Source organism: Rhinichthys klamathensis, unplaced genomic scaffold (genome assembly GCF_029890125.1).
Source record: "Rhinichthys klamathensis goyatoka isolate OS25496 unplaced genomic scaffold, OSU_Roscu_1.1 h1tg000107l_1, whole genome shotgun sequence".
Classification (NCBI taxonomy): domain Eukaryota; kingdom Metazoa; phylum Chordata; class Actinopteri; order Cypriniformes; family Leuciscidae; genus Rhinichthys; species Rhinichthys klamathensis.
Genome location: NW_026606645.1, coordinates 1614841 through 1642382, shown reverse-complemented (window position 1 = coordinate 1642382; position 27542 = coordinate 1614841). Strand labels below are relative to the sequence as shown.

Genomic DNA, 27542 nt, shown 5'->3' with positions numbered 1-27542 from the left:
TGCTTTTAGGTGGGCCACTGCAGTGTTTAGGGAATGTGTATGAGATATACCGTAATATACTGTGTATCCTGCCTTTTTTTCTCAGGTACCCACTGCAGCACATCTCCTCCGAGAGATCTAGTCACGGCTGGTGACACACTGACTATCAGTTTCTCCTCCAATGACAAAATTGTGGACTCAGGGTTCAGTGCCGCATGGAAAGCAGTGGATCCTACTGACATAGAGAGTGAGTGAAAAAAACAAAACACTTCTTTACCCTCTGAGAGAATATTGCCATTCCATTGAAAACATTTTATGTTAAAGATTTGGGTTATGGTCAGTGGTGTTAACTAAGACAAGCGTCAGTATTACCATTGATCAAATTTCATTTGAGCAAACCACTAACACCATAGCAACTGTATAACAACCACTCAGAACACCCATGTAAACGAATATATTCAAAATAACATCACTTCTCCTCATTTCCAAACTTTGGGCCATCTTTTTTCTGTACATCTCCAGCTGCTTTTGGTTGCGGTGGGCTCTTCACCAGTCAAAAGGGGGAGCTCCAATCACCCAACTGGCCCAATGAGTACCCAAGCCAAGCGGTGTGCACCTGGACTATCCACATCCCCTCAGCCACTGGAATCCATATCGTCTTCACTCACTTTGAACTGCAGGCTGTTAATTTGCTGGTCCAGTGTGTGGATTATGTGGAGGTCTTTGATGCTGCTGGGTCATCACAAGGTTTGATTATATACCATAGCATAGTAAATGTTTTGTTAATTTTATAATCAGCTGCATTTTCCCACTGTCATATTGCATCCTGTTTTTTTTTTTCATTCAGGCAAATTTTGTGGCTCTATCCCACCATCTTTAACTGTCAATGGGGACAAGGCCACCATCCGCTTCCTCAGTAATGATGCTAACCAGGAAAAGGGGTTCCAAGGACACTGGACCACCAATCCTGCTGTTTTTTCTAAAAAACACAACTAAAGTGGGAAAGTTGTGCGACTGACTGTACATTTTTGTCAGATATGTTGTAGTTTTGGGTAAAATCATACCCGGCCTATTGACAAGTCATGAATTAAATATTTACCATATTATATTCTGTGTAACTATTTTAGTTTGTGTCAGTGTTTATTAAAAACGTCCATTATGATGAGCCTTATTGTGGTCAAGAGGGTGGTTAGATAATGTTGGCTAGCCAATCATTTTCACTTCTGGAACCCGACTGTTGCACTCTATGAAGACCTCACCAATGTCATCGCCCTGATGCGATTGGCCAAAACGGTTACCCAAGATCAGACCCAAACCCGAGTCTGCCAGCGATGTTGGTTACGTAACAGGCATGGGGAATGAGAGAGGTCAGAGGAATAATGACCTGTTCATCTGAGTTTATTGATTTAGTTGAGCATCTGTTGTCATTTGTTCTAGTTGCTATTCAGTGATTAGTGAGCATCAGAGAATATTAATGATGCATTTGTTGTGACGGTGATTAAGATGCAAATGCTGGGCTATACTGTGCCCTTTGACCTTGAAGAAAACCCTTCTGAAATTTCAAGCAGTACTTGGACTAATAACTATTAATCATGTGTATTTATTTCACTTATGTATTTGAATTGAATATAACATTTCCATCCATTTGTATTACAGTTTTAACAAAAACAATTAAACTTGATGCATAATTGTCAGTCACACATAAACGGGCAAGATTTCTGCACTCAAAAAAAACAAACATGGTATAGTTTATTACCATCTATTTGCATCTATTTGGTTTATTTAAATAATCATATTTTCAAAATGCATTTATTTAGATTTCTGAGAATCGGCATAAATCTGTTAAAAAAGGATGAACATGTTTAAAATATGGTTAGCATATACAACAATTTGGATTTATTGATAATAATCCTGGTTGAGTATTTAAAACACATTCAGTTTATTTGTGCTATTACAAAAATCTTACCCGTTTGATTAATGTAGAAAAAGCAAGTTATTTGTTGGTTTATGTTAAGTATAATCCAATGGATGGACATTATGAATGCAATTCAATTACATAAATCTTCAATTTAGGTCTACATTTTTTTTTCGAGTGTAGGCTATATTATTTTCTGTGAATGGACCTCCTGGAATCAGCCTGCAGGGAATGACGCTTGAGCACATGCATGAAAAGCTATTGTATGAACAAACTTTGTAATGTCCTTCAGGTGTGCTAATGCTTAACTGGAAATGTCAGTTTAAATTCTGATATTGTTACTTCCTTCTAGTGGTTCCTGCTCCTGATTTCATACTCTAGTCTAAACAATCTCTTATTTTACCTATGAGACAGTCGTGGCTTAATGGTTAGAGTCAGACTTGTAACATGAAAGTTGCAGGTTCGATTCTCAATACCGGCAGGAACTGAATTCACAGTAGCCTACTCTAAAAAGAGCGAAAAAGAGTAAGCAAAAAGACCTACTATTTCCGGTGAGATTCTGAAGTGTGCCTGCGATGGACTCTTTACTATCCCTATCCCATGAGGCCATGGGAGAGGATTTATGAATGGCAGTAAAGCGACGCAACTGACGCTGGTAGATCACGTGATAATGACAACATGGCGAATGTAGTACGTCCAGATTACATTCATACTACTACACACTCATAATATATAACATACTTTTTTAGCAGTCGTGAAGTAATTACTTATTCAAAATAAGTACTACTCAAGAGTATGCGATTCCGGACGCAGCCATGGTGTAGGTAAGGACAAAAAGTAAACTGAGTAAACAAACTCACCTGTAGCTCATTGTGTCAAGATTTATTGTTTAAATATTTTCATTAACTGAGTGCTATGTAGCTTGCTAAATCTTATTGAATTAATTTATGAAATATATTTTATGGCTATAACGTGTATTTCAAAAATCCTCTGCAATCATGAAAACTATGCTATATTTTAATGTTTTACATTTAAAATAGAAGGACATTTAATAATAAACCATGGATAATGGAGGGTAAATTCTTTCTAAAAAAAATCATTTGATCATTTCCTTTGGCATATGTGACCCTGATCACATAACCAGTCACAAGTAGCACGGGTATATTTGTGGCAATACCTTGTACGCTGATTTCACGCAGCTGCCATTTTGAAATGGCTCCAGTGGGAAGAAAACCGGAAGTGTCGCCTTTAATCAGGAGAGTCGCGAATGCGATGGCGTATTGTTGTGTTTAGTGTAGAAATTAGTTATTCTAAAAATGTACATACATTTCTATCATATTTTAGACTATATACAGTGAAATTCATTTATAAATAAAATATTTATTTATATAGGCCTATATAATTCAGAACGTAAAAAAAAAGAAGCAGGAACGAACTATAGCCTACATATCCTATATTGGATATTTAAGTCCCCATGAATTCAAAATTGACCATACTTACTTTGTTTGCCTAAATTGATCGTTTTGTGGTGAACAATTCATCCATGCAAGTCAATCCACACAAAAAAATGCTTTGGCTTCGTAATCTTTAATCAAAATCTGAAATTTCCGAAAAAATTTTTGTACATTTCCTTCCTACCGTAAATATATAGCACATTTAAACACATGCAAAGAAAAACAGGTTTAAGTTAAATTAAATTATTCTTTAAAATGTGTACACCAAAGGCCCTCTCATACCAACACAGAAAAGTTGTGAATTGGTCTTTGATGCAGCTTCCCTTCCTTTGTCCCATGTGGAGAGACTTTCAAAGGTTTGGGCCAGCTGGTCATGTGACTCACAACACCAGCCAATTGGAGCGCAGGGCTCAGATTTCATCTGGTGTGGAGAGGAGTCACTAAACTCCACTGAGCTTTTAGGAAAGGGAGGCTGACTCCTCTGCTTAGCCTCTGAAGTTTTCCGATACATTTAGTCTGTCCAAAGATGGACAAAAACAACACATTATGAGCTGTGGACTTTGTTATGGGATGTTAAGGAGGCCTCTGTAAGAAAGCAGAAGGATTTTGGGGAATTAATACTGTTTCACCACAGGCTCTTCCTGGAAGAAGAGGGAGATGGGGGCTGGAGCAATAACCATCTGTGTAAGTACAAAAAAACATGCTGGTCAACTCCATATAAGGCTGCCAGTTTGAAAGAGTGTGTTTGTGTTTACACATTGAGGAGTTTCTGCATACATCAATGTGAATGAGTGCTGGCTGTGATCCTGGACTTAAACTGGGTGAAAGCCGCTAGACTGAGGTCATTTCTTCCCATCTGCTCGCAATGACTCCTCCTGGAAAAAGAAAACATCTTCTGTCAGCTTCAGTGAAACTTTATATATAAATCAACATTACTTTGGTGCAGTATGCATTGAGAACAAAATCCAAAATGTGTACCTTTAGGGGTACAACAGCTTGAGTTGTTACTGGGAACTGGGAACAACTTTTTACCTTGTTTACACCTAAAAGGTCCACAGTTGTGACTATAAGGGTACATATTACTACTCTGAAGTACTCATATGTACCTTTAGGGGTAGATAAGGCACAAAGTTGTCCTTTTAAAGGTAATGTTGGCAAGCTGTTGAACTTCTAAAGGAACAGTTTTGCACATTTGTTCTGGCAGTGTTGTAAACTATATGCTAGTTTCTACCTTATAATAGCAGGGATGTTCTGCAGCTGTTGTTAGCGTTCATTTCTACAAGCAGTTGCTCTCAGGACCACACACAGCATATGTGCACGCATGCGTGTGAGATATGAATGAACATGCTGAGACTCGCTTCTCACCTAACAGAGTTTGTGATATTGAACCAGTTTAGTTTTTGAGCTAGCTTAACTATTCAGTTAGACGTAGACAAGGTTAGACATGCTATGTTGAAGTAACTCATGTGATATGAGGGGCTTACTGAGGTGTGTTTATCAGACCGTGGGGGAGGGTTTGAAGATCCATTGGCCTCCCCTAAGAGTCAAAGCAGGGGGCGTCATTAAGTAATAAGGACATTGTCTAAACCTGTAATGGAAACTTGCAGCACAGACTTCTTTATTTCTCTCATTGACTGTGGATAGCATGACTGTATGTTAACACATGTGTGGCCCTTTCACATACAGTATGAAGTGTTGTGAGGGTTGGGGGTGACTTCATGGACATCTGTTCCTGGAGGTCTCTCATGAGTAGCTCAGACGAGCTTATGTTCTTAACGCCAAATTCAGGGACTTTAGGAAGCATACTGAGATATAGGGCTTCCATGCTAACTAGATTAAATATGTACTGTTCAATATACATAGGCTATATAAAATATCAAATAATATATAAATATATCATGTCTACACACACACATTGTGTTTTCATGTTTTATGGGAACTTTCCATAGACACAATGATGTATAAAAGTTTTACTATATTACTATTTTATACTATATATATAGTCCCCTCTGATTCTGCTCCTGAAAGATACATGCACTTATAGGAGTACTATATTGGGTCCTTCTACTATTGAAACAGAAATAATTGGTATTTGAGCTGATTATGCATTTGAGCATAAGATAAATACGTGTGTTCACAATGGAGCCTGGGTCACGCTTTGCTGAAAAAGGACATTTGGTACAGAACACCCAATTAGAAGATGCTCACGATCGGCTGAAGAGCACAGAATGAGCAGCAACCTTCTCCTTTACTGAAGGACTGCTAATAACCTCTGAATACAATACATTCTGTTGCTCTTTTATTCATCAAGAAGGATGCATTGTATCTGTAGCCTATGTTTGTGACACATAGAATGAATGTTACTTTAAGATCTTTGATGAAAAAAGCTTTTTGTTAAGTCAGTGTCCGTAAACTCTCTTCCATGATCCAACTGGATACTTCATAATTGCATTTTAAAAGTTGCTGCAGAAAGATTATATTTACATATAGCCCTGCTGAAAAATATCTTAGCTTAAAATGGTTTGCTGGTCTTAAGATGATCTAGCTGGTCTCCTGTCTTAGGCTTAAAAGTGCTTTTAATATTTATAATATAAATACATTTAAATTTCGCTCTCTCTCCATATGTGTGTGTATGTATATATATATATATATATATATATATATATATATATATATATATATATATATATATAATTGTTTAATATTTATTCAAACAATTTTGATTCATAGTATTATTATGTATGTATGTATGTATACGTGTGTGTGTGTGTTAATTCAATTAATACACTCACCGGCCACTTTATTAGGTACCCCATGCTAGTAACGGGTTGGACCCCCTTTTGCCTTCAGAACTGCCTCAATTCTTCGTGGCATAGATTCAACAAGGTGCTGGAAGCATTCCTCAGGGAGTTTGGTCCATATTGACATGATGGCATCACACAGTTGCCGCAGATTTGTCGGCTGCACATCCATGATGCGAATCTCCCGTTCCACCACATCCCAAAGATGCTCTATTGGGTTGAGATCTGGTGACTGTGGAGGCCATTTTAGTACAGTGAACTCATTGTCATGTTCAAGAAACCAATTTGAAATGATTAGAGCTTTGTGACATGGTGGAAGTAGCCATCAGAGGATGGGTACATGGTGGCCATAAAGGGATGGACATGGTCAGAAACAATGCTCAGGTAGGCCGTGGCATTTAAACGATGCCCAATTGGCACTAAGGGGCCTAAAGTGTGCCAGGAAAACATCCCCCACACCATTACACCACCACCAGCAGCCTGCACAGTGGTAACAAGGCATGATGGTTCCATGTTCTCATTCTGTTTACGCCAAATTCTGACTCTAACATCTGAATGTCTCAACAGAAATCGAGACTCATCAGACCAGGCAACATTTTTCCAGTCTTCAACTGTTCAATTTTGGTGAGCTCTTGCAAATTGTAGCCTCTTTTTCCTATTTGTAGTGGAGATGAGTGGTACCCGGTGGAGTCTTCTGCTGTTGTAGCCCATCCGCCTCAAGGTTGTGCGTGTTGTGGCTTCACAAATGCCTTGCTGCATACCTCGGTTGTAACGAGTGGTTATTTCAGTCACTGTTGCCCTTCTATCAGCTCGAACCAGTCTGGCCATTCTCCTCTGACCTCTGGCATCAACAAGGCATTTCCGCCCACAGAACTGCCGCTCACTGGATGTTTTTTCTTTTTCGGACCATTCTCTGTAAACCCTAGAGATGGTTGTGCGTGAAAATCCCAGTAGATTAGCAGTTTCTGAAATACCAGCCCTTCTGGCACCAACAATCATGCCACGTTCAAAGTCACTCAAATCAACTTTCTTCCCCATACTGATGCTCGGTTTGAACTGCAGGAGATTGTCTTGACCATGTCTACATGCCTAAATGCACTGAGTTGCCGCCATGTGATTGGCTGCTTAGAAATTAAGTGTTAACGAGCAGTTGGACAGGTGTACCTAATAAAGTGGCCGGTGAGTGTATATATACACTACCGTTCAAAAGTTTGGGGTCAGTGACAATTTTATTTTTATTTTTTGGAGGAAAGAAATCAATACTTTTATTTATCAAGGAATAATTAATTTGATCGAAAGTGACAGTAAAGACATTTATAATGTTACAAAAGTCTTTTGAACTTCCTATTCATCAAAGAATCCCAAAAAAAAAAAAAAAAACTGTACAACTGACAGACCAACAACTGTTTCAACATTGATAATAATAATAAATGTTTCTTGAGCATCAAATCCTCATATTATACTAATTTGTGAAGGATCATTTGACACTGAAGACACTGACACTGGTGATGCTGAAAATTCAGCTTTAATCACAGGAATAAATTACACTTTACTATATATTCACACAGAAAACAGCTGATTTACACAGGAATAATATTTAATACTATAACTGATTTTTGTTGTATTTTTAATCAAATAAGCGCAGCCATGGTTAGCAGAAGAGAATTCTTTTAAAAGTATTTAAAATCGGACCGACCCCAAACTTTTGAACGGTAGTGTATATCATTTATTTATTATATAAATAAATAAGTTAAAATATAAATATTTAGAATATATATAAATTAAAATTCTTTATATGTAATTTTCTATATACATACTATATATATACAGGTTTATTACTGTACATAATAAACATGTTTACAGTTACCTTTTATTGTCTCACCAAACTCTTTTCATTGAAAGAAAATAATTACATTTTTATATTATTGTAAACATTTGTTCACCATATTAGTGTAACTTCCTGAATGCATAACATTCAAAGTCCAGACCATAACAACCCCTGTTCTCTGGCCACAGCTGAGTTTGATATATTGTCAGCTGTCAGCTTGAGTCTGTGTGTTTCCTCTCACCTGGTAACAGGTGCATGGCAACCCCTGCTGACGTAGACACACACACACACACTAACCTCCCTCCCTCCTGTTTCCTGCCAGTGACAGATCCATCTACACTGGCAGTGGGAAAGTCTCGGGTATAGAGGCTGATATATGGACTATAGGGGTCTTAATGATGCAGACGGTGGATGTGGTTGACTGCTCCTCTCTCTTCTGCTTTTCAAAGCACAACAAGGCAGCGGTTCAGATTAAGGAGGATGTAAAGAGGATGGTGCAGTTGCCCATGCTTAAACCCTCTCTTGCCACCGGCGCTGGGGGAAAGAAGATCTTCGGCGTGTCCCTGGTGAAGTTGAGCGATCTGGGACTTGTCAAGGATGGAGTTCCTGTGGTGGTCCGGTGTATGGTGGAGTATCTGGAAAAGCATGGTGAGTGTCATGGTTTTCTAAGGTGTTGGTGTAAAGAAATCTGATCTGGGGACAATGATAAAGAATTAAAAGTAACCTGAGTTTTTCTCTGGTGAGCTATTATAATGCTTTAAGCAACTATAACATGTCATAATCTAGCATGCATTCTTACAAAGAAATAATCAGATGTCTGATATAGGCCTAAGCGTTACTTGGCAATTTATAATATATTACATTATTGTTTTCAGAGGTGCAACGGGTTCTAAAGTAACAAATAGCAGAATACTTTATTTTGCCCTCTTAAATGTAATGGGAATGATTCCAAGCATTGCATTATATATTATATACAATTTTATTATATTATAGCCCACACTGTTTTAAGACACACGTTTTTAAAAAACAGCATGTTTTCTTTTATATTAGACCTTTTATATTTTTCTCTTGCTACATAAAATGGGTTGTTAACATCAATGCATATTACATGATCAAAGGTTAATTTACATGTCTAGATTTTAGGCCAAAAAAGGGTATTTTTCAAGACTTTTGTTTTTGTTTTATAATATCAATTGCCTTATGTGGTGGCATGCATTTTTAAAGATACAAATATTTTACATAGTCATGATATCTCAATTAATTTGAGGTCATAGAAAATGTTTACGTTTTTTTTTTATTAGGAAAATATTATCTAAAATAATTTAGATGAAGTTCAAAGTGTGAGACATCTTTTAAAGGTTCTATATTACTTTTTTTTTGCTCAAGTAAATACATCATCAATCTTTCTTCTACAACGTGTTTTTGTACCTTTTGTACCTTTATTCACTATGGTAAGCCTATTACAGTATGTTTACATTTTAGACCTGACGGGATGGTTTTCGCGGGAAATTGCGTACATAGCCTACATCACTCGCCCTTGCATGTCTCCTCAAATCCGTAAATATAGAAAAATTGCTCCGGATCCTTTGACATGAGAGGTTGGTTAGTTAGTTGTCACAACCAGCTAGAAAGGTTGAGATAGAACAGCTAAATCTAGAACCTCCCGGCCCGGGAATCAGCCGTTAAAACCCCGCGCCAAACAGAGGAGAGTCTGCTGGCAAAAAGCGAACGCGACAGAACTCGTAATAAAACCAGATTCAACATTGGTTTGGCTTTTCGGAGATGGCGAGAACTGGTGGATTTGAAATGTTGTAAAAGCGACACGGAGATGAAGGCGTTATTATTAACGTTACTCAACAGGTGAGTGAGGTAGTTATTTTATTGAACAGATAAATTGCCATATGCGTTGCGTCTTTAACAGACGTATCTATTGTGAAGGGTCATTCATCCGCACAGTCACGCAGAGCCGAAGCACAGCCACTGCTAAATGTATGCAGTTTTATTTTCTTTAACCGCTAGAGGGCCAAAAGTTAGTGGCTACCTTTAAAAAAAAATGTTTTGCTTTTTTTTTCAAGAATACTGTGTGGGTATAATTAGTGCACTTTTGTGTATGTGAATGTGAACTGGCAAAAAGTCAAATTTTTCTTCCTGCCAGTACTACATATTGTCTAAGAAAATAAAATCACATATTTTACTGCTTTAGTGAACAGCTTCAATCCTTTAGCCAACAATACCAAGCTGTGACAATTATGTAATTGGGGTACCAGATCAAGGTCAACCCAAATGAAAAAGGAATGACGTGTAAATTCAAAGTAACATCTGATTTTTACCATATTATATAATCACTTTTGGAAAACTAATAACATTTATTATTATAAATAACATTTTCGTGATATTTTAAAGTGCATTTTGTATTATTTAGTTGAAAACAAAAGTTAACGAGCACATTTTTAAAGTACGAACATAAATGCATATATGATGCAAATGCAAGTATGATTTATGACACCAGACATGACATATCAAAAACATGACAAAACTGCAAGGTTGAAATAGAGAACAATACTATAATATTTAATAACACTGTTCATACAATTACTATATAAATCTGTATGATAAAAAATTGATCATGTTATTCAATTAAAATCAAATGGGTAACTGAGAGGGCAACATAAACTATGAATCTGAATATTTTCTCACTTCTTATTAACACTCCATTGCTTGAATTATAATTGTATCCATTAACCAAATACATTTTCCTTACTAAAAGATTAGAATTCGTTAGTATTATATTTGTGCCATACTGTACAAACAAAATCAAACTGGTTATAAATAAACCTGAAGTCAAGAAGCTGTAGTTGTGCTTGTTCTCCACTGGGTGGCGCTGTGCCCTTTCAGATCAACCAATCACTGCACTGGGCCTTTGAGAAAACATGGCAGCGAGTCTCTACATTTGAACCTGTTTTGAACATTTGAACAAGTGTTTTACTTGGACTTGATTTTTAAGTATATTTTATTACGTTGAAATATCTTCCCGTATTTATCAATATTAGCTCTGCATTTGAGCTAAGAGTGGCATACTTTTGTTTATCACTTGCTGTTGAAACCCTAAAATGTTAGTTTTAACTAAAAATAACTTTGCGTCTCTCTTATGATGCCACAATCTGTCAGGTCTTCGTCAGGAGGGTCTGTTCAGAGTGAACGGCAGCGTTCGGACGGTGGATAACCTGCGGCAGAGGTTTGATGCTGGAGAAGAGGTGGATCTTCATCAGGAAGCAGACGCTTTTGCTGTCGCCAGTTTACTGAAGCAGTTTTTGAGGGATCTACCTGAAGGTCTCATCCATCCCTCCATCCACAATCCTCTCATTCAGCTGCACCAGGGTGAGTCACCTGTAGTCTTCATTAGTGGGTGGTGTGGTATAGTGCTTAAACATCTGTGCTGGTAACCAAAATATTGTAGGTTGTAGAAAAAAAAAAAAAACGGTGTAGAAACAACTTTCACTCAAATATTGCTGGCAAACAATTACATTGAATCCTCATCCCATGTATACGTTTTTGATATGTTTATATATTATACAATATTATTTACACATATAAAACGTATTTAATTCATAACAGCAAAGTAGGTCAGCGGTTTAGTGCCAGTCATAACTGTTAGCTGTTTATCAACTGAAGGTTATGCTTCTATCTTAAGCACATGAGTCATCTTCAGGCCCGTGACTGAGCAGAGCGGTCTAAGGTTTTCTTCTGTTGTAGAAGTTTAATATAAAAAAGTATAATAGTAAGTGCTCTAAATCTTGCTTTATGTCTTTTCACACTGTTTGAAGAGCTCTAGGAGGGATTTTGGCTTCTGACTGGTGTAAAAGATTAGATAGAGCTTTAATAAACAGCATTGTTTTACTGGCTCACATCCAGCGGATCCATTAAAATCAGAAAAAAAATATTGAATTTGCAACTGTATCATCCTTCACCGACCTCTACGACACACAGAGAGGAGACTTTGCTTAATTACTGTGGTCTTGTGTCAGAGATCAGCAGTGCACTGATACTGTAAACGCCTCAGCTTCATATTAAAGACGGCAAAAAAGGAATTCCTGAAGGAATTATGTGAACTTTTTTTTTGACAGACTTGTTTTGCTGCAGTTTTTTCTCTCTCTCTCTCTCTCTCTCTCTCTCTCTCTCTCTCTCTCTCTCTCTCTCTCTCTCTCTCTCTCTCTCTCTCTCTCTCTCTCTCTCTCTCTCTCTCTCTCTCTCTCTCTCTCTCTCTCTCTCTCTCTCTCTCTCTCTCTCTCTCTCTCTCTGTTGGTGTCCCAATCTCCCTCTTTTTGTAGCATGTGTGAGACGCTATATATCCTGCGCAGATGGTGCATTTTGGGTGCCAGAAAACAAGGATTAATAAAGACATATTTGTTTTGGAAATGTTATGTATTTACGCAGAGACAGTACAGTTACACACATGAAATCTTGGATTTGATTTCAAACTGAGAACGTAATTTTTTTTAAATCATTTGTTATTAATATTAATTTATTTAAAAAAAAAATTCTAATGATAATTAGAACAAATGATTAAAAAAATGATCATTGTTTTTAATCATTTGTTATTAATATTCATTTATTTGAAAAAAATTCCCCAATTTGTTTATATTTTACCCCCCAAAATCTAACATTTTAACAGCTTTTAATATTATTTAGATATTTGTGCAAATGAAATGTTAAATTATTGCTAAAAATTATTACTAAATGTATTGCATCTTACATTTTGCCCCTTGTTCTAAATCACCCACATACCCTCATTCGCGATTCCCTACATTACTCCTCTAATATAGTTCACTTGAAGGAGTGAATGAAAACGAGTGAGTGAATTCGGACACTGAGTCCCGGAAGGGCTGCTGCTTTTGCATAGTTTCTGCAGGGGTCATATAATGGTACATGCACTTTTACAAGTTGATTGTACTGAAATGTGTGTTGGCAGTGCCTGTACACAACCATCATAAAATGATAAAAAATCCATCCAGTGTTTTTGTTTTAATCTCCTTATATGTTTTCCCCTGTCTCAAATCAAGCCGTTCGAGCGTGTGACGTCACAAGCTCGGAAGCCCCTCCCACGATTGTTGATTGACAGTAGCGTTTCAACACAGACCCGCCCTCGCTCATGAGAGCTGTCAATCATAGTCCGCGCGTCTAAGGTTTACACTTAGGGTACATTACGGCATGTTTTCTATGTATGATGTTCTCAATATAATTCATAATCCCACGTTTATACTGAACAACGCGTTATGGTTATTGTGTTACAAACGGTGTACACAGAACAGAGGGGCGGGGTGAGCAAAGCTCATTATCATTTAAAGGTATATGCACTGAAACGGCGTGCTGAAAACAGAGCTGTTTTTGACCAAGGAAAATAAGTGTTTTCTTACATTACTAATGAGAATTTGTTATTAAAGTATATTAGAAACTTTTAATTTAGACCCTAAAGAATCATATTAGCTTGTACAAAAATGGCATTATATAACCCCTTTAACGTTTAATAATTATTTGAAACTTAGCAAACTGGCAGCTCCAGTAAATGAAAAATGAAAAGATTCATCTTGACCTCTGTCATGGAAACCAGCATGTATAAACTTTAATTAAACACTTTAATAATCAAGTAAAAAGGAATTATTTATACCTGTATGATATTACGCTGTACCCACATTGGACCAGGGGTTTGGAAGATGGATGGATGAATGATTCAGCTGCGGACGCCATCTTCACACTCGTTATTGCGGTGCATTGTGGGATTGAATGAGTGCAGACGATCATAGATATCCATAATAACGGCTAGATGTCTCGTCCGCGCTGCTGGCCAATGGAGGTCGACGTCCGCACCTGGCGGCCATCTTGTCACAGGCAGCTCGCTCACTCGTAACATTGTGTTTTAATGGTGCATGTACTTTTTAAATTACCATAGCTTGCTCAATTTTCTACCGATTTTCAAACGGTTTGGTTTGTTATAAACGTCAGAGATGTAGTTATGACACTGCATACTTATGAATAATAAGTGTATAAATAAATAATCATCCAGAATTATAGCCACGTTAATAACGTTTCTAAGAAACCAAACCGTTTGTAAATCCGTCAAGATTTCAACGAGATAAGAGTATTTGTGTTTGTGCGGATCACTCATCTTACATCAGGCATCACAGAGCCCGCCAGAAAGCTTGCCTGTGACAAGATGGCCGCCGGTGATGACGATAGAGACTCCACCGTAAGACATCTAGCCTTTATTATGGATATCTATGCACACGATAACGTCCACTATGGTTTCGGACACCACTACAAATACCTGTTTTAGGTTAGACGATTTCGGACACAGCCATTCTAATAGTGGGGTTCTCTTTAGTGGTTATGAAGCAGACACACTTCAGCAATTTTGTCCAACTGTCTATACTAGAGACTTTAGCATGACGTGATCCTTTCTCTTCCTGTCACCCTTCCCCTACTTCTTACAGAGCAGTTTTGAGTCAGCTTTTGCACTTCCACATTTACTACTCGCCTTAAAACCACCACAAATAATACTTGTCGCCACTTCCTGTTTTCCAGCTTTTTCCCAACCACTGTTCTGGAGCTCTGTTTCTATTTGAAAATCATCTAAAATAGAACATGTATAACTTTTGCAATATTATTATTTACAGCTTAGATTTTAGCTTTACTGGACACATCTCTTTTATCTGAATTATATGAATGTCTTTCTTTTAAAATATGAAAACCTTCATTCAATTTCTGTCAGAATCTGATGAGGATTACTTCTGTAAGGACCTGCGTGAGCTCCTACATCAGCTGCCAGATATCCACTACAGTCTCCTGCATTACCTATGTCACTTCCTGTCCCAGGTGGAACAGGAACACGCTCATAACCGCATGACTGCGACCAACCTGGCAACAGTGTTTGGGCCCAACGTCTTCAAGTAAGTCACAGTCGCACAGTTCAACACAAGCAAACCAATGAAACGGATCAAGTCAAATTTTTAACTTTACATTTAAGTTTTGTAGCACAGGTTCATTTCTGAAAGCTGTAAATGCTTTTCCCTGAAATAATCAGAATAATTTTAGCTCTTTGTGCATGTATCCGCAAGCTATGTGAATCATGTCTCGACTGCCCAATGTCAATAGCTGCATGTTATGTAATATTGGTGTCATGTTCTCAGTCTTGCTTCTCATTGGCTGTATTGTGGAGTGATCAGCACTTACACTTCACACAAACCCTGACCAAACCCACATACCAGTGCATAGTTTAAATGCTCTGCTGTGATGAATGATTTTGTTCACATATATATTAAGGCTGTCAAAATGAATGTGTTAACACATGCAATTAAAATATTTAATGCAATTAGCATAGCATCCGTTTTTTCCTGGCATCCTAATGTTTCATTATATGATGACACTAACATTCATTCAAGTGCTATTAAACTATTCAAGCATGATTAGACACTAAAAAGAACTGGCATGCTGTCTGTCAAGCGGCTCTCTGTGAACAAACACCCAAAACGTGCAAAGAAAGCATTGTGAGAAACTAGGACGCGTGTCAGATCCGCATCATGTTCGACAGGTCTTAAAGTGACAGCAGCCAAATAAACCCGCTGTCATTAAGGATAATCAAAGAACAAAAGAAAGAGGCATCACTCACTGCTCTTGACTGAATAACTTTTGTTACTTTAATAAGGATTAATCTATATTCAATTTATAATTTTTGCAGTGAAGACTGCACAGATACAGAAGTGATTCAATATCTCTATATTTACCCGTTAAAATATACGTTAGTCTTTTTTACGTTAGTCTTACCTGAAAATCTTAAAGTTTTGTTTACATGGTTTCATGGGTCAAAAACAACTTTTCTTTGTGCATTTTAGCAGCGCAGGTAAAAATCTAAACCGGTCTGACTGGGCCAGTAGAAAAAACAACTCTTAGTGTTGAGCCCTGACCCGTTTATGTGAAGATTCGCTTTAAGTTCACTTAAATTAAAAGTCGTTATATTGTTTAAGCCTATTACATGTTAAAAATTATAGCTTTCAACTAAACTGTGATGTTGAATGGCTGTTGTTTCTACATTATTTTGGAGATTCTTTGTCAAAGTATTACAATCTAAAAATATATGAAAAACTTTTGTATATACAGTTGTGGTCAAAATGAATGGCACCCCTGGTCAATATGATTAAAAAATGGCTGTAAAAAATAAATCTCCATTCTTAATCTGCATTGTTGTTCAATTCTTTACTTCAATGAAAGGTTAGATTTTTGCCATTTTTTTGAATGAAAGATCAAAAGGATTAACAATGCAGATTTATTTTTTACAGTCATTCTTGATCATATTTACCAGGGGTGCCATTAATTCTGACCACAACTGTATATACAAATATATGAAATGTGAGGGTTTTTTTTTAAACCAATTGACAGCACTAATATATATATATATATTGTAAATGTATGTGTGTGTGTGTGTAAAGAAATAGTGTATAAAGAATATGGCAGCCCATTTTTGCAACATAATTATGATTTACCAAAGCATGATTTTTTTCATATGATACTAATTAGAAATCGTGACAAAAAAAAATAATTTGTCATAATTATGACTTGTCTTACATGACTTTCACATAATTTAAACGTTTCATGCCATAATTGTGATTTACCAAACCATGATAATTTTTTTCCTAATGTGATGGGAACATTCCTATACATTTTAACCTAAAATCTTGATGTAATTATCATTGTTTGTGTAATAAAGCATGTTTTATCCCAATCTTATGTCTAGCTATATCCTGGCTTTCGACTCCAACAGAGGGGGCCAAAGTCCAGGTGGAATTCTTTACTCAATGTCAGCGCTAACACAAATAGCACTTACATACTTCCTATGGTCATAAATTCTTTGGTTGTTATTTTCAGCCACAGAAACATTTAGGCTGATTATTCACAAGTGAATTACTCCGACAAATAACAGCCCAAGATTATTTGAGAGACCATCTGCCCCTACAAAGTTGTGTGCGACTAACTATATATTCAGTTTCAAGCAAACACTGTTCAATATTTCCAATGTAGTTTTTCTTAAGTAAGCTGGACATAAAGTAATGCGATTTTAAAGAAATTAAATTAAATAATTGATCAATATGGTTTTATATGGTACCTGTTACAGTATAGTGACTAACCCCAAGTAAGTTCCCAGCTGATGCAATATGAGCGCAACCCCTAATAATATATCAGCCACTCAGTTTCAGGGAATCCCTGTCACCACAGCGTGTGTGTGTGACACCTCAGCGTTTGTGGATATGTGATGTGTGTAACCATGGCTCAGTGAGGTGGAAGTGACAAAACTGTTGCCTGTTTTAGCCACATACCTCTCCGGCTTGTACCCTAGTACGACATGTTCTTTTTGTCAGGAATAATTAAACCACAAATACAGCTGTCAGTCGAGCACTCGGGCGACCCCATACAGAAGCAGCATTTGAAGATTTATGATTCCCTATCATGGGGTAGTATCTCAGTGTGACTCCACACACTGAGGGGAATAATATTTTTTATTTATTTATATCTACTCTTGTAGGCCCTTGCACACTGAGTCCGAAACTCGCGTCCGAAATTTTCGCACGTTAAAAAATAAATACGACCTCACGTTATGTCAATCACGCTTGCACACTGCCTCCGAAACTTTCGTCCGCCATAAAAAAATTCGGATCGGGTTCGATTTTCTGCGTTTTTCGCATCCGTAGCAAGCAGTTTGAATGGTGTTTTGACAATTCAGAGCCACCGAACCATGAATACGAAAAAACGTATACAACAATTTCGGACTCGGTGTGCAACAGCTTTTAATCTTAATAATCTTTTCTTTTCTTTTTTTTTACCTTTTACCTAAATAACAATAAATTGAATTTGACTCTGAAGTGTAACCTAGATCCCATGAGGACACTTTTTAAAAAAACAACATAAAATCAGATTTGTAGTTTTCACAGCATGTTTGTGTATGTGCTTTTTATTCTGCAGTGTGTCACCTGGTTTTGATGGTATACGGGAACAGAATATCTGTAATAGCATTATGGCCAAGCTGATCCAGAAGTCCAGCGCCATCTTTGAGTCTGTGGTGGAGAGAAGACAGATTGAAAAGGGACCTTCAAACATCCTCATGGTCAAAGTGAGTGTTGACATAACGCATTAACTCCCAGTAAACCGACACTTCACTTGCCTTTGGTTGGCAATCATCTAATATGTGTTAGAATTTTTTGTAAGAGAAATAATTATAAATGTGCAGTGCAAGGGAACAGAATACTCTTTAATGCATAATATTAGTAAATTCAACTAAAACTAAACTAAAATTGGGGTCGCAATCAGTGTTCTTGTCGTATCATAACTATACTATCTTAATATTTATTAATATTTTGAATTCATTCTTTTTATATTTTCCTTTTTTCAGTTTTAGTTGTTTTAGTAATTTTGTTGTTTTTAGTCCTTTTTATAGTTTTTTTTGTCCGTATAATTAATATCAGTTTCAGTTTTAGTACTTGTAGTACTTCAACTTCAAACGAAAGTTAGAAATGTTGCCTTTTGTTGTGTTTTAGTTCTATTTTTTTTTTCTGTATAATTTTATTTCAGTTTTATTAATTGTAATACTTACTAGGGCTGGGAAAAAAATCGATTTGATTTAAAAATCGAGTTGGTTGGTCAAATCGATTCATATTTTCATAAATATTATATTCATATTTTTTCCTCCCCATTATAAATAATTTGGATGTTTAGTAGGGGTGGAACGGTACACAGAAGTCACGGTTCGGTTCATACCTCGGTTCAGACATCACGGTTCGGTACGATTTCGGTACAATGGAGTGAAAAGCAAAGCAAAAATGCAGAAGGCATTTTTATAAATGTCTTAAACCTTGTATTTTTTTAAATAAGTTTTATTAATAAAGGCATAGAACCAGTTTATTTGTAGTGCACTGACAGTAGTTTTATATAATTAGTTTATTAATTAAATTATTAAAAAGACGAAAAGACCTTGAGATATGTTTGGTAATTGTACCTGAATGAATTTAAAATTAATTTGCTATTTCAGATCAAGATATTTGTTTTCCTTCATTTTAATTAACTAACTTTATTCTCATCTGAATTATAAATAATTGATTTCCGTATAAAATAATACTACCATAAAAACTTTTGTTAACAGTTGTAGGTTACAGTTTGACAAGAGTTTAGAGTGTGACAAAAGCACAATGTTGTGTTTTATTGCCAGTGTACACAAATATAAGTAAACAATTTGCAGTTTTAATGATGTCCTGTATGAAAAAAATGACGGAGTATGTTTTTACGTTTCCACTGTTCGATCGCCCGTGCCTCTCTCTCTCTCACACACACACTGTTCATCGCGCGATTCGCGCCCGCGCCTCTCTCTCTCTCTCGCACGCGCGCGCACACACACACACACACTGTTCATCGCGCGATTCGCGCCCGCGCCTCTCTCTCTCGCGCGCGCGCACACACACACACACACACACACACACACACACACACACACACACACACACACACACACACACACACACACACACACACACACACACACACACACACACACTGTTCATCGGGGAAAAAATCGCCTAGCTCTAATACTTACATTAAAAATTTTGAAATTTTGCCTTTCTAAATAACTGCTAATAATTTTAATAATTTTATATTCTATTTTATTTCTGTTAACATTTAATTGATTTAATTAAACATTTTTGTTTTTGTTGTATTTTTAGTTTTACTTGCGATACAAGTTTGAATTTGGCTTGCCACATTTCCCCATCCCATTCTTGAATGCCTTCAGTAGTGCAGACCAACTGAGATCCCCACACTCGCACACCCCTAAACATGCCGCTCTCTCCTGCTTTATCCTGGTTGTCACATGCACGGCTCGTGTGTCTCCCTGACCTTGCTTTGTTGCCGGCTGCACTGACTCTCCAAAACTTCAAGATGTCATCGCACTCTCTTATCTCTCTTCTGCCACCATCAACAATGTTTGCTTTTCTGCATTTGCACTTCAGTTTCAATTGTCACATGAAAGCAATTTCTTCTGAAGTGCAGAGCAGTCATGTGCACTGATGCTTCATTGCTGTGGTCAGTGGGTACATGTGGACTCACGTGAATCCCTGTGTATTGTTTTGTTCCCAGGAGGCCAACACAAACACCGAAAACACAGAGATGCCGCCTTACAATCCTGCTCCGAAGGCACACACTCCACGTGTCAAGAAGATCAAGGTACGGCTGATCGTATGTGTGTGAGTGTATGCCTGTATATGCAACCTGCTACGGTACACTGAGTCAGTGTGGGTATGTTTCCATAGTCATATGCACTTATAGTGTCAAACCCTGTTAAATTCCTGTGACGTAGCAACTCAGAAACACCAGCAATCCAATAACACTACTCACCCTGAGGTGAAAGGTACAATCACAAGACTCAGCTTTCAGTTTAATCCAAATGATGCAGATCTTAAGTCAGTCAAAGGCTATTTTTTTAAGCCCAGTAATGCAGTCATTTGGGTTACTTTTTCTTTAAAAGCACATCAAGATGATTACCACAGAAGGGGATGGGACATAAAATTGGGGGCTCGTCCGGGATACTAAAACACTTGATATTCATATCATGTTGACTTTGGATGGAATTCAGGCCCCGACGTTACACGTATTTGTCTTTCCGATTGGTATTAAAGTTACACCCCTGAGTATAACACAAAATGTGTTTTGGTGGACTACAGGATGTTTGCTTATGCCCTGAGGAACAACATTGAATGAAAGATGAGGAATAGATCTACAGTAGCTTGTGCCAAGTTCACATCTAAAACACTAAATCAATAAATATATAAAGTCATTTAGTCAGATGTGTATTTGCTCTCTTGATAAAGCTGCACAAACAGGCATCTTGTAATTGAGTCCCGTCCCCCCCCCCATGCTAGGTGTTCACAATATGTACACAGAATGAGAGTTCTGTTTTCTGTGAATTTAATTTCCCTCTCAATTGAATTATGTCAGTTGCGTATGACTGCGGCCATGCGTACGTGCTCAGAGACGCACTGTGTAGTGTTTGTGTGTCTGCTGGAGACGGGCTGGATCTCGTGTTTGTGTGTGTTCTCTCTATGAAGCAGTGTGAACCGTGACCCTCTTAAATGACTGGCATGATGTTTTGAAAACAATAATATTGTTTCTGTATATTGAAAAAGCTTATATTGAGGTGGTACGTGTAAAAGAAAAAACCTTGCCGTCTGGCTTTTCAGTACACTATCATTTAAAAATCTCTTTTGCTCACCAAGGCTGCATTTATTTTATCAAAAATACAGTAAAAAGTGTAATTTGTGAATTATTATTATTATTATTACAAATAAAAAATATGTTTATATCATATTTTAAAATGTAATTTATCCCTGCGATCAAAACTGAATTTTCACTCCAGTTGTTCACATGATCCTTCAGAAATCTTTCTAATATGCTGATTTGCTGCTCATTAAACATTTCTTATTATCAATTTTGAAAAGTTGTGCTGCATAAATTGTTTGTGGAAACCGAGATACATTTTCTTTTTCAGGATTTTTTGATTAAAAAAGTAAAAAAAACAGCATTTATGTGAAATATAATTTTTTTGTCACATTTATAAATGTCACTTTTTGATCAATTTAATGCATCCTTGCAGAATAAAAGTATTGATTTCTTCCAAAAAAAAAAAAAAAATCTTACTGACCCCAAACTTTTGAGCGATAATGTACTCCCCTGTATTTTATACAGTTTTACTGATTTTGAAATGCCCGTGTTTTTATTAACTTTAATGGCTTTTCACACTGGGAAAAAGTCAAATGCTGAACGAAAACACGACAATTTCAGTGATAAAGAGACCGTTTCATTCTTACCTTTATAGTCTGAAATGTCCATTCATTTCTGAAGCGTCCATCCATTTAATGATACTGAGACAACAAATAACGTTAACCTAGGGTTTAGTAATGTACAGTGTGAAACGTCAGCTTATGAATTAATAGTTAAAGGGGTCATATAATGCCATTTTTGTACAAGCTAGTATGATTCTTTAGGGTCTAAATTAAAAGTTTGTAATATACTTTAATTAAAAATTCTCATTAGTAATGTAAGAAAACACTTATTTTCCTTGGTCAAAAACAGCTCTGTTTTCAGCACGCCGTTTCAGTGCATATGACTTTAAATGATAATGAGCTTTGCTCACCCCGCCCCTCTGTTCTGTGCGTACACCGTTTGTAACACAATAACCATAACGCGTTGTTCAGTATAAACGTGGGATTATGAATTATATTGAGAACATCATACATAGAAAACATGCCGTAATGTACCCTAAGTGTAAACCTTAGACGCATTCATTGTGAAGCGTGCAGCTAGCGATTTGCAAAGATTAATATAAATATTAATATAAAGTTTAATAAAACATTACACTCACTTCAGTTGTTCTAGAGGTTCAGCAGGAACACGAATATCTGGTACCGATCCTTTTTTCAGGATCAGCTTCTTAGCAAAACCAGCTTAAACTGACCCTCGTTTATAAAGCAGTCTGGTGAGAAATGATTCTCGCAAACATGAGAGCATTGACGTTGCTCGTGGGGAATATTCCCTTCGAAAACAAACTCAGCCACTGCGTCTTCAGCGGTTCGGATTTAGGAACATTAAAATGACTGCTGTGTTCGTTATTACACCCAAGAACAGAACACCACAATCGCTTAGACGCCATTCTGCTCATAGACAGTGCTCCAGTTTATCAACAATGACCGCGCCGGTCCGCGCAGACTATGATTGACAGGACGAGCGAGGGCGGGTCTGTGTTGAAATGCTGCTGTCAATCAACAATCGTGGGAGGGGCTTCCGAGCTTGTGACGTCACACGCTCGAACGTCTCGATTTGAGACAGGGGAAAACATATAAGGAGATTAAAACAAAAACACTGGATGGATTTTTATCATTTTATGATGGTTGTGTACAGGCACTGCCAACACACATTTCAGTACAATCAACTTGTAAAAGAACATGTACCATTATATGACCCCTTTAACCCCGGGTAAATTATGAGCAGTGTGGAACGTGAAGCAAGATGACCCAGGGTTAACTTTTTCAAGTGTTTTTCAAGCCCTTTAGATGTAATAGATTATATCTCCTGGAGGGCCACTGTCGGGCAGAGTTTATCTCCAACCTCAACACACCGGGCTGGAAGCTTCTGGTAAGACCTTGAGGAGCTGGTTCGGGTGTGTTTAACTGGGGTTGGAGCAGGACACTGGCCCTCCAGGAGCAGGATTGGACACCCCTGCTCTATGTTGAGATCATTTGACAAACCACTGTCTTTTTGCCAGGTCACTCAATGCACTCCAGTTGAAATAACAGATTCTTCGAGAGAAAAGGAATCAAGTTCAGACAACCCTATTCCGACACCAAGAAAAAAGAAGGTAAGAGTCACCAACATTAGATATTCATTATATATATATATATATATATATATATAAATTTTTTTTTGTCCTGGGTAACGATTAATCGCATCCAAAATAAAAGTTTGTGTTTACATAATATGTGTGTGTGTACTGTGTGTATAATTATTTTGTATATATAAATACACACACATGCATGTATATATTTAAGAAAAATGTGTTATTTATACATAAAATATTTATATTAAATATATACATGCAAATATTTCTTAAATATATACATGCATGTGTGTGTATTTATATATACAAAATAATTATACACACAGTACACACACACATATTATGTAAACACAAACTTTTATTTTGGATGCGATTAATCGTTGCCCTGCACAATATTTTTTTATTTAGGTATCAATATCTGTTTTAGAGACTTCAAATATACACTTGTGTTTATTTATATATAAAGTGTGATTCATTTGAGTTTGCTAGCTACAGTATTCATTTAAAATTTTTACACAAAATCTGATTGTTAAGCTACTTCATATGATATATAAAGCTTGTAAATTACAACCTCCATTCACAAGTTACACATCAATAACATAATATACAGTTACTTCCACAGAAGATTAAGTGCTCGTTGTATTTACTTGAGTTTATTTTCTTTGCCCTTTATGTATTTATTATCAAACTTTTTTCTATAAACCAGAAGATCTTTAGATACTCATTGTGGGTTCCTGTCAGGAAGAGTCTTTGCGTTCGCAAATCTGAAATATTTCGACCATCTTCCACCTTCCTGAAATATCTCAGCCGAGGAAGGTCTTAACACGTTCCGGCTTATGTGTGGTTTTGTGTTATCTTTGAAATCCAAAGCTATTGAAAGGCCTGTGGGAGAACCGTGTAATCAGCAAAATGATGTTGTAAACAGATTCAGAATTGCTGATGGAAAAAAATACATGATGTGACTTTCATGAAAAATAAGACCACTTCCTACAGCGGAGACGTTTCCATTTACATAAGGGGTCAATGAAATCATTCAGCTTAACACGTAGCACTAGACGGACTGGCTTGCTCGGATTACCTCATTTTTGTTTTGGGAAAACCAGCATAAACAAACAGAACTTTATACACCGGACATTTCTTGGCCGATTATTGTCAAGTTATAGTTTAACGAGTTTGTTTACCAAGTGCTAAGTGGATGAAGGAGATGCATATTTCTTTTATTTATTGACTTCTTTTATAGCATTATGACTTTGTTTGAGTGGAACTTATCTCTCAAAACGTGAACATTTCCTTGTATTGGAGAATTTCATTGTACTTGTCTACATTTTATGATCGGATTTTTCTGTTGTTCTGATCAGAAGCTGACACATAGTCACAGAAACATGAAGGAAATGGTTTGTTTATCATTAAATTGCACTAAACAAGGGTCAAAGGTTACAGAGGCTTTATTTGTCCTTTACTTGAACTTTGCATTGGGATGGCCTTGGGTGTCTAGAATCTAAATGTACAGCATATTTGAGTGCGCAGGTAATTTAGGGCTGTCAAAATGGCTGAAAAACTAATATTTAACTTTAAAAGGCATATTTCAGTTAGGGGAAAAAAGCTTTTGGCTTGTCTTCTGAGAGTTAGGCAAAAAATATGAATACACTGCATTAGGTTTATTCAAAGCAATGAAATAACATGACTGTCTGGAAAAACCAACGTTTATAAGTCTAATATTTTTTTATAAATTGCATAAACAATGATGAATTCATCTATATTTATGTTTGCATAATTTGAGTGTTTTGTTTACTGTTCAGTCAAGGTGATTGATTATCATCACCTGTCATAAGTCATAAGTCTATAAGTTGAAAATGTAACTTGTCAGTTTGTTATTAGAAGACTTTCTACTAGTGAGAAATGAGGACAGAGAATTTTTTTTTTCAAAATCAAGTTTTACAGTTTACCGTTAAATAGAATTTATTGTTTTATGAAAACTATAAATGAAAGATTGGTGACTGATCACTAGGTCTTTTCGTTAGGTCACCCCATGCACTTCAGCTGACAATACAGGCCCGTCAAGAGAAAGTGAGTCAAGTCCCGACAACCCTATACTTACGCCAAGAAAAAAGAAGGTAAGAACATTTATTTTGTGTACCTTAAAGAAATAGTTCCCTGAAAATAATGAAAATCATTATTCCGTTCAAAAACCGTAAGACTTTCTGTCTTCTGTGTAACACAAAAGGTCAGTTTTTAAAGAAAATGATCACCCTTTTCAACAAAACATATATATATATATATATTTATTTATTTTTATTAAAGAAATTAACTTTTATTCAGCAAGGACACATTAAATTGATCTAAAGTGACAGTAAAGACATTTATAATATTACATCCAAGTTTATATTTCAAGTAAATGCTGTTCAGTTGACCTTTTTACTCCTCAAAGAAACCTAAATATTGATAATAAGAAATGTTTCTTGAGCAGCAAATCAGGTTTCTGAAGGATCATGTGATGAAAATATAATAAAATAGAAGAACGTTATTTTAATTGTAATAATATTCACAATATTGCTCTTTATTGTATTTTTGATCAAATAAATGCAGCCTTAGTGAGCAGAAATCCCCCCCCCCCCCCCCCCCCCCCCCACACACACACACAGCAGTTAATGCCCATGTGAAGCACACTGACCTGTTGAAGTTATGAACGGTAGTGTAATTGGGTGACCTTTTCATTCACGTCTACTATCTGTAAAGATCACACCACAACCCAATGCCTTTGTGTGACCTTAGTGCTTCGACCCTTCTATAAACAGTCAGTCGTTTAATGCAGAATTCAATAAAACAATGATTTTCCGGTGCGGTTTGCATCATCAACACATTAGCATATCGATGTCCAGATCTCACCCAGTTACTGTGCCTTAAATGCGTCCCACATGGGCTTGATCGATAGTGTCCTCTTTACCGTAGTCAAAGCCATTTCCTACTGACCGCCTGTGCCTTCGGGAATAAGTGGGTTGAAGATCAATCTAATCCTATTGTAGTCTTTGTGTTACGTGAATTTGTTGCACGATCTCATTTGCTTTGTGAGCTAAATCCGGTCATCTCTTCTGCTTCGCTGTGATAGATTGGTTTGTTATTCAAAAAAAAAAAATCAATGTTTAAAAGTTTAGAGTCTCTTCTGGCCAAACACAGTTTTGCAGCTGCTGTCCCAGGACGATGGTGCCATTGTTATCTGCGGTCCTGCTAAAACAAGTGGTTTAGTATAGTTTAAGGTCTGTTTACCAATAATACATGGGAATTATTCTTTTAAAGGTCAATTAGCTGTTCGGCATCATTAAGTGACAATGAATCGATCTGAATTTGACATGGCTCTTGTGCGGGTCCGTTTTTTTACCTCTTACACTTATTCAACCGGTTTTCGGCGTGTACAGCCTTTATCGTTTAGCAAGGTAAGATATGTGAGCTAAGCTTATTTATTATAAATCCCTTTTACTTGTTATTGTGCTTTATATTACTATCTTTATGTCAGTCAAAGGGTGTTTCCTTCAGGAATCAAACAAAACCACAGCTTCACCCTCTGTTCCTCTATCTTTATCTTTCTTTTGATTTGTATCCTTCAGGTGAAGAAGATAAAGACGGAGGAAATGCCTAGATGTTTTCCTCAACCGGCCTCCTCTGGTGATCCCGAGTCTAGGCTTTTGTCCCATCGTCCAGACAAAAGCTTGGGGGCTAGAGATCAGTTTCCTCTGCACAGTCCAGGACGGAGCATAAGCTTCAGCGCTGACGGCATGAATCTGACCCCTCAGACCGTTAGATCCGCCACATCCACTGAGACCTTCAACAGGTCAGTTTATAGCTTTCAAAAGTTTGGTGTCGGTACACTTTTTTTTTTCCTGTTTTTGAAAGAAGTCTCGGTAACACTTTATTTTACAGTGTCCTTGTTACATATGTTACATGTACTTACTAGGGCTGGGTAAAAAATATCGATTTCTCGATATTAATCGATTCTCATTTTTACGAACCGATATCGATTCTTAAAGTAACACTATGTTACATATGTTACATGTACTTACCATAGTAATAACAGTAAATCATACAACTAACCCTCAACCAAATCCTAATCCTACCCTAAACCTATAGTAAGTACATGTAGTTGCTTAAT

General features: G+C 36.8%; 2 protein-coding genes across 2 annotated transcripts in view; both read left to right on the top strand.

Moving 5' to 3' along the window:
- The window catches only part of zgc:154142 (uncharacterized protein LOC555481 homolog), a 29097-nt gene extending 27424 nt beyond the window's left edge, over positions 1 to 1673 (top strand). The window contains exons 18-20 of the mRNA XM_056253566.1: positions 86 to 226; positions 502 to 726; positions 827 to 1673. Coding sequence (XP_056109541.1) covers positions 86 to 226; positions 502 to 726; positions 827 to 975 — 515 coding nt within the window. The 3' untranslated portion in view covers positions 976 to 1673. The remainder of the gene's footprint in view (positions 1 to 85; positions 227 to 501; positions 727 to 826) is intronic.
- Positions 1674 to 3793: 2120 nt separating this feature from the next.
- Positions 3794 to 27542, top strand: part of fam13a (family with sequence similarity 13 member A) — a 57431-nt gene continuing 33682 nt past the window's right edge. Inside the window, exons 1-9 of the mRNA XM_056253537.1 lie at positions 3794 to 4032; positions 8427 to 8625; positions 11146 to 11355; positions 14744 to 14921; positions 17986 to 18133; positions 20146 to 20232; positions 23327 to 23419; positions 25420 to 25512; positions 27001 to 27224. Of these exons, the coding sequence (XP_056109512.1) occupies positions 4006 to 4032; positions 8427 to 8625; positions 11146 to 11355; positions 14744 to 14921; positions 17986 to 18133; positions 20146 to 20232; positions 23327 to 23419; positions 25420 to 25512; positions 27001 to 27224 (1259 nt within the window). The 5' untranslated portion in view covers positions 3794 to 4005. The remainder of the gene's footprint in view (positions 4033 to 8426; positions 8626 to 11145; positions 11356 to 14743; positions 14922 to 17985; positions 18134 to 20145; positions 20233 to 23326; positions 23420 to 25419; positions 25513 to 27000; positions 27225 to 27542) is intronic.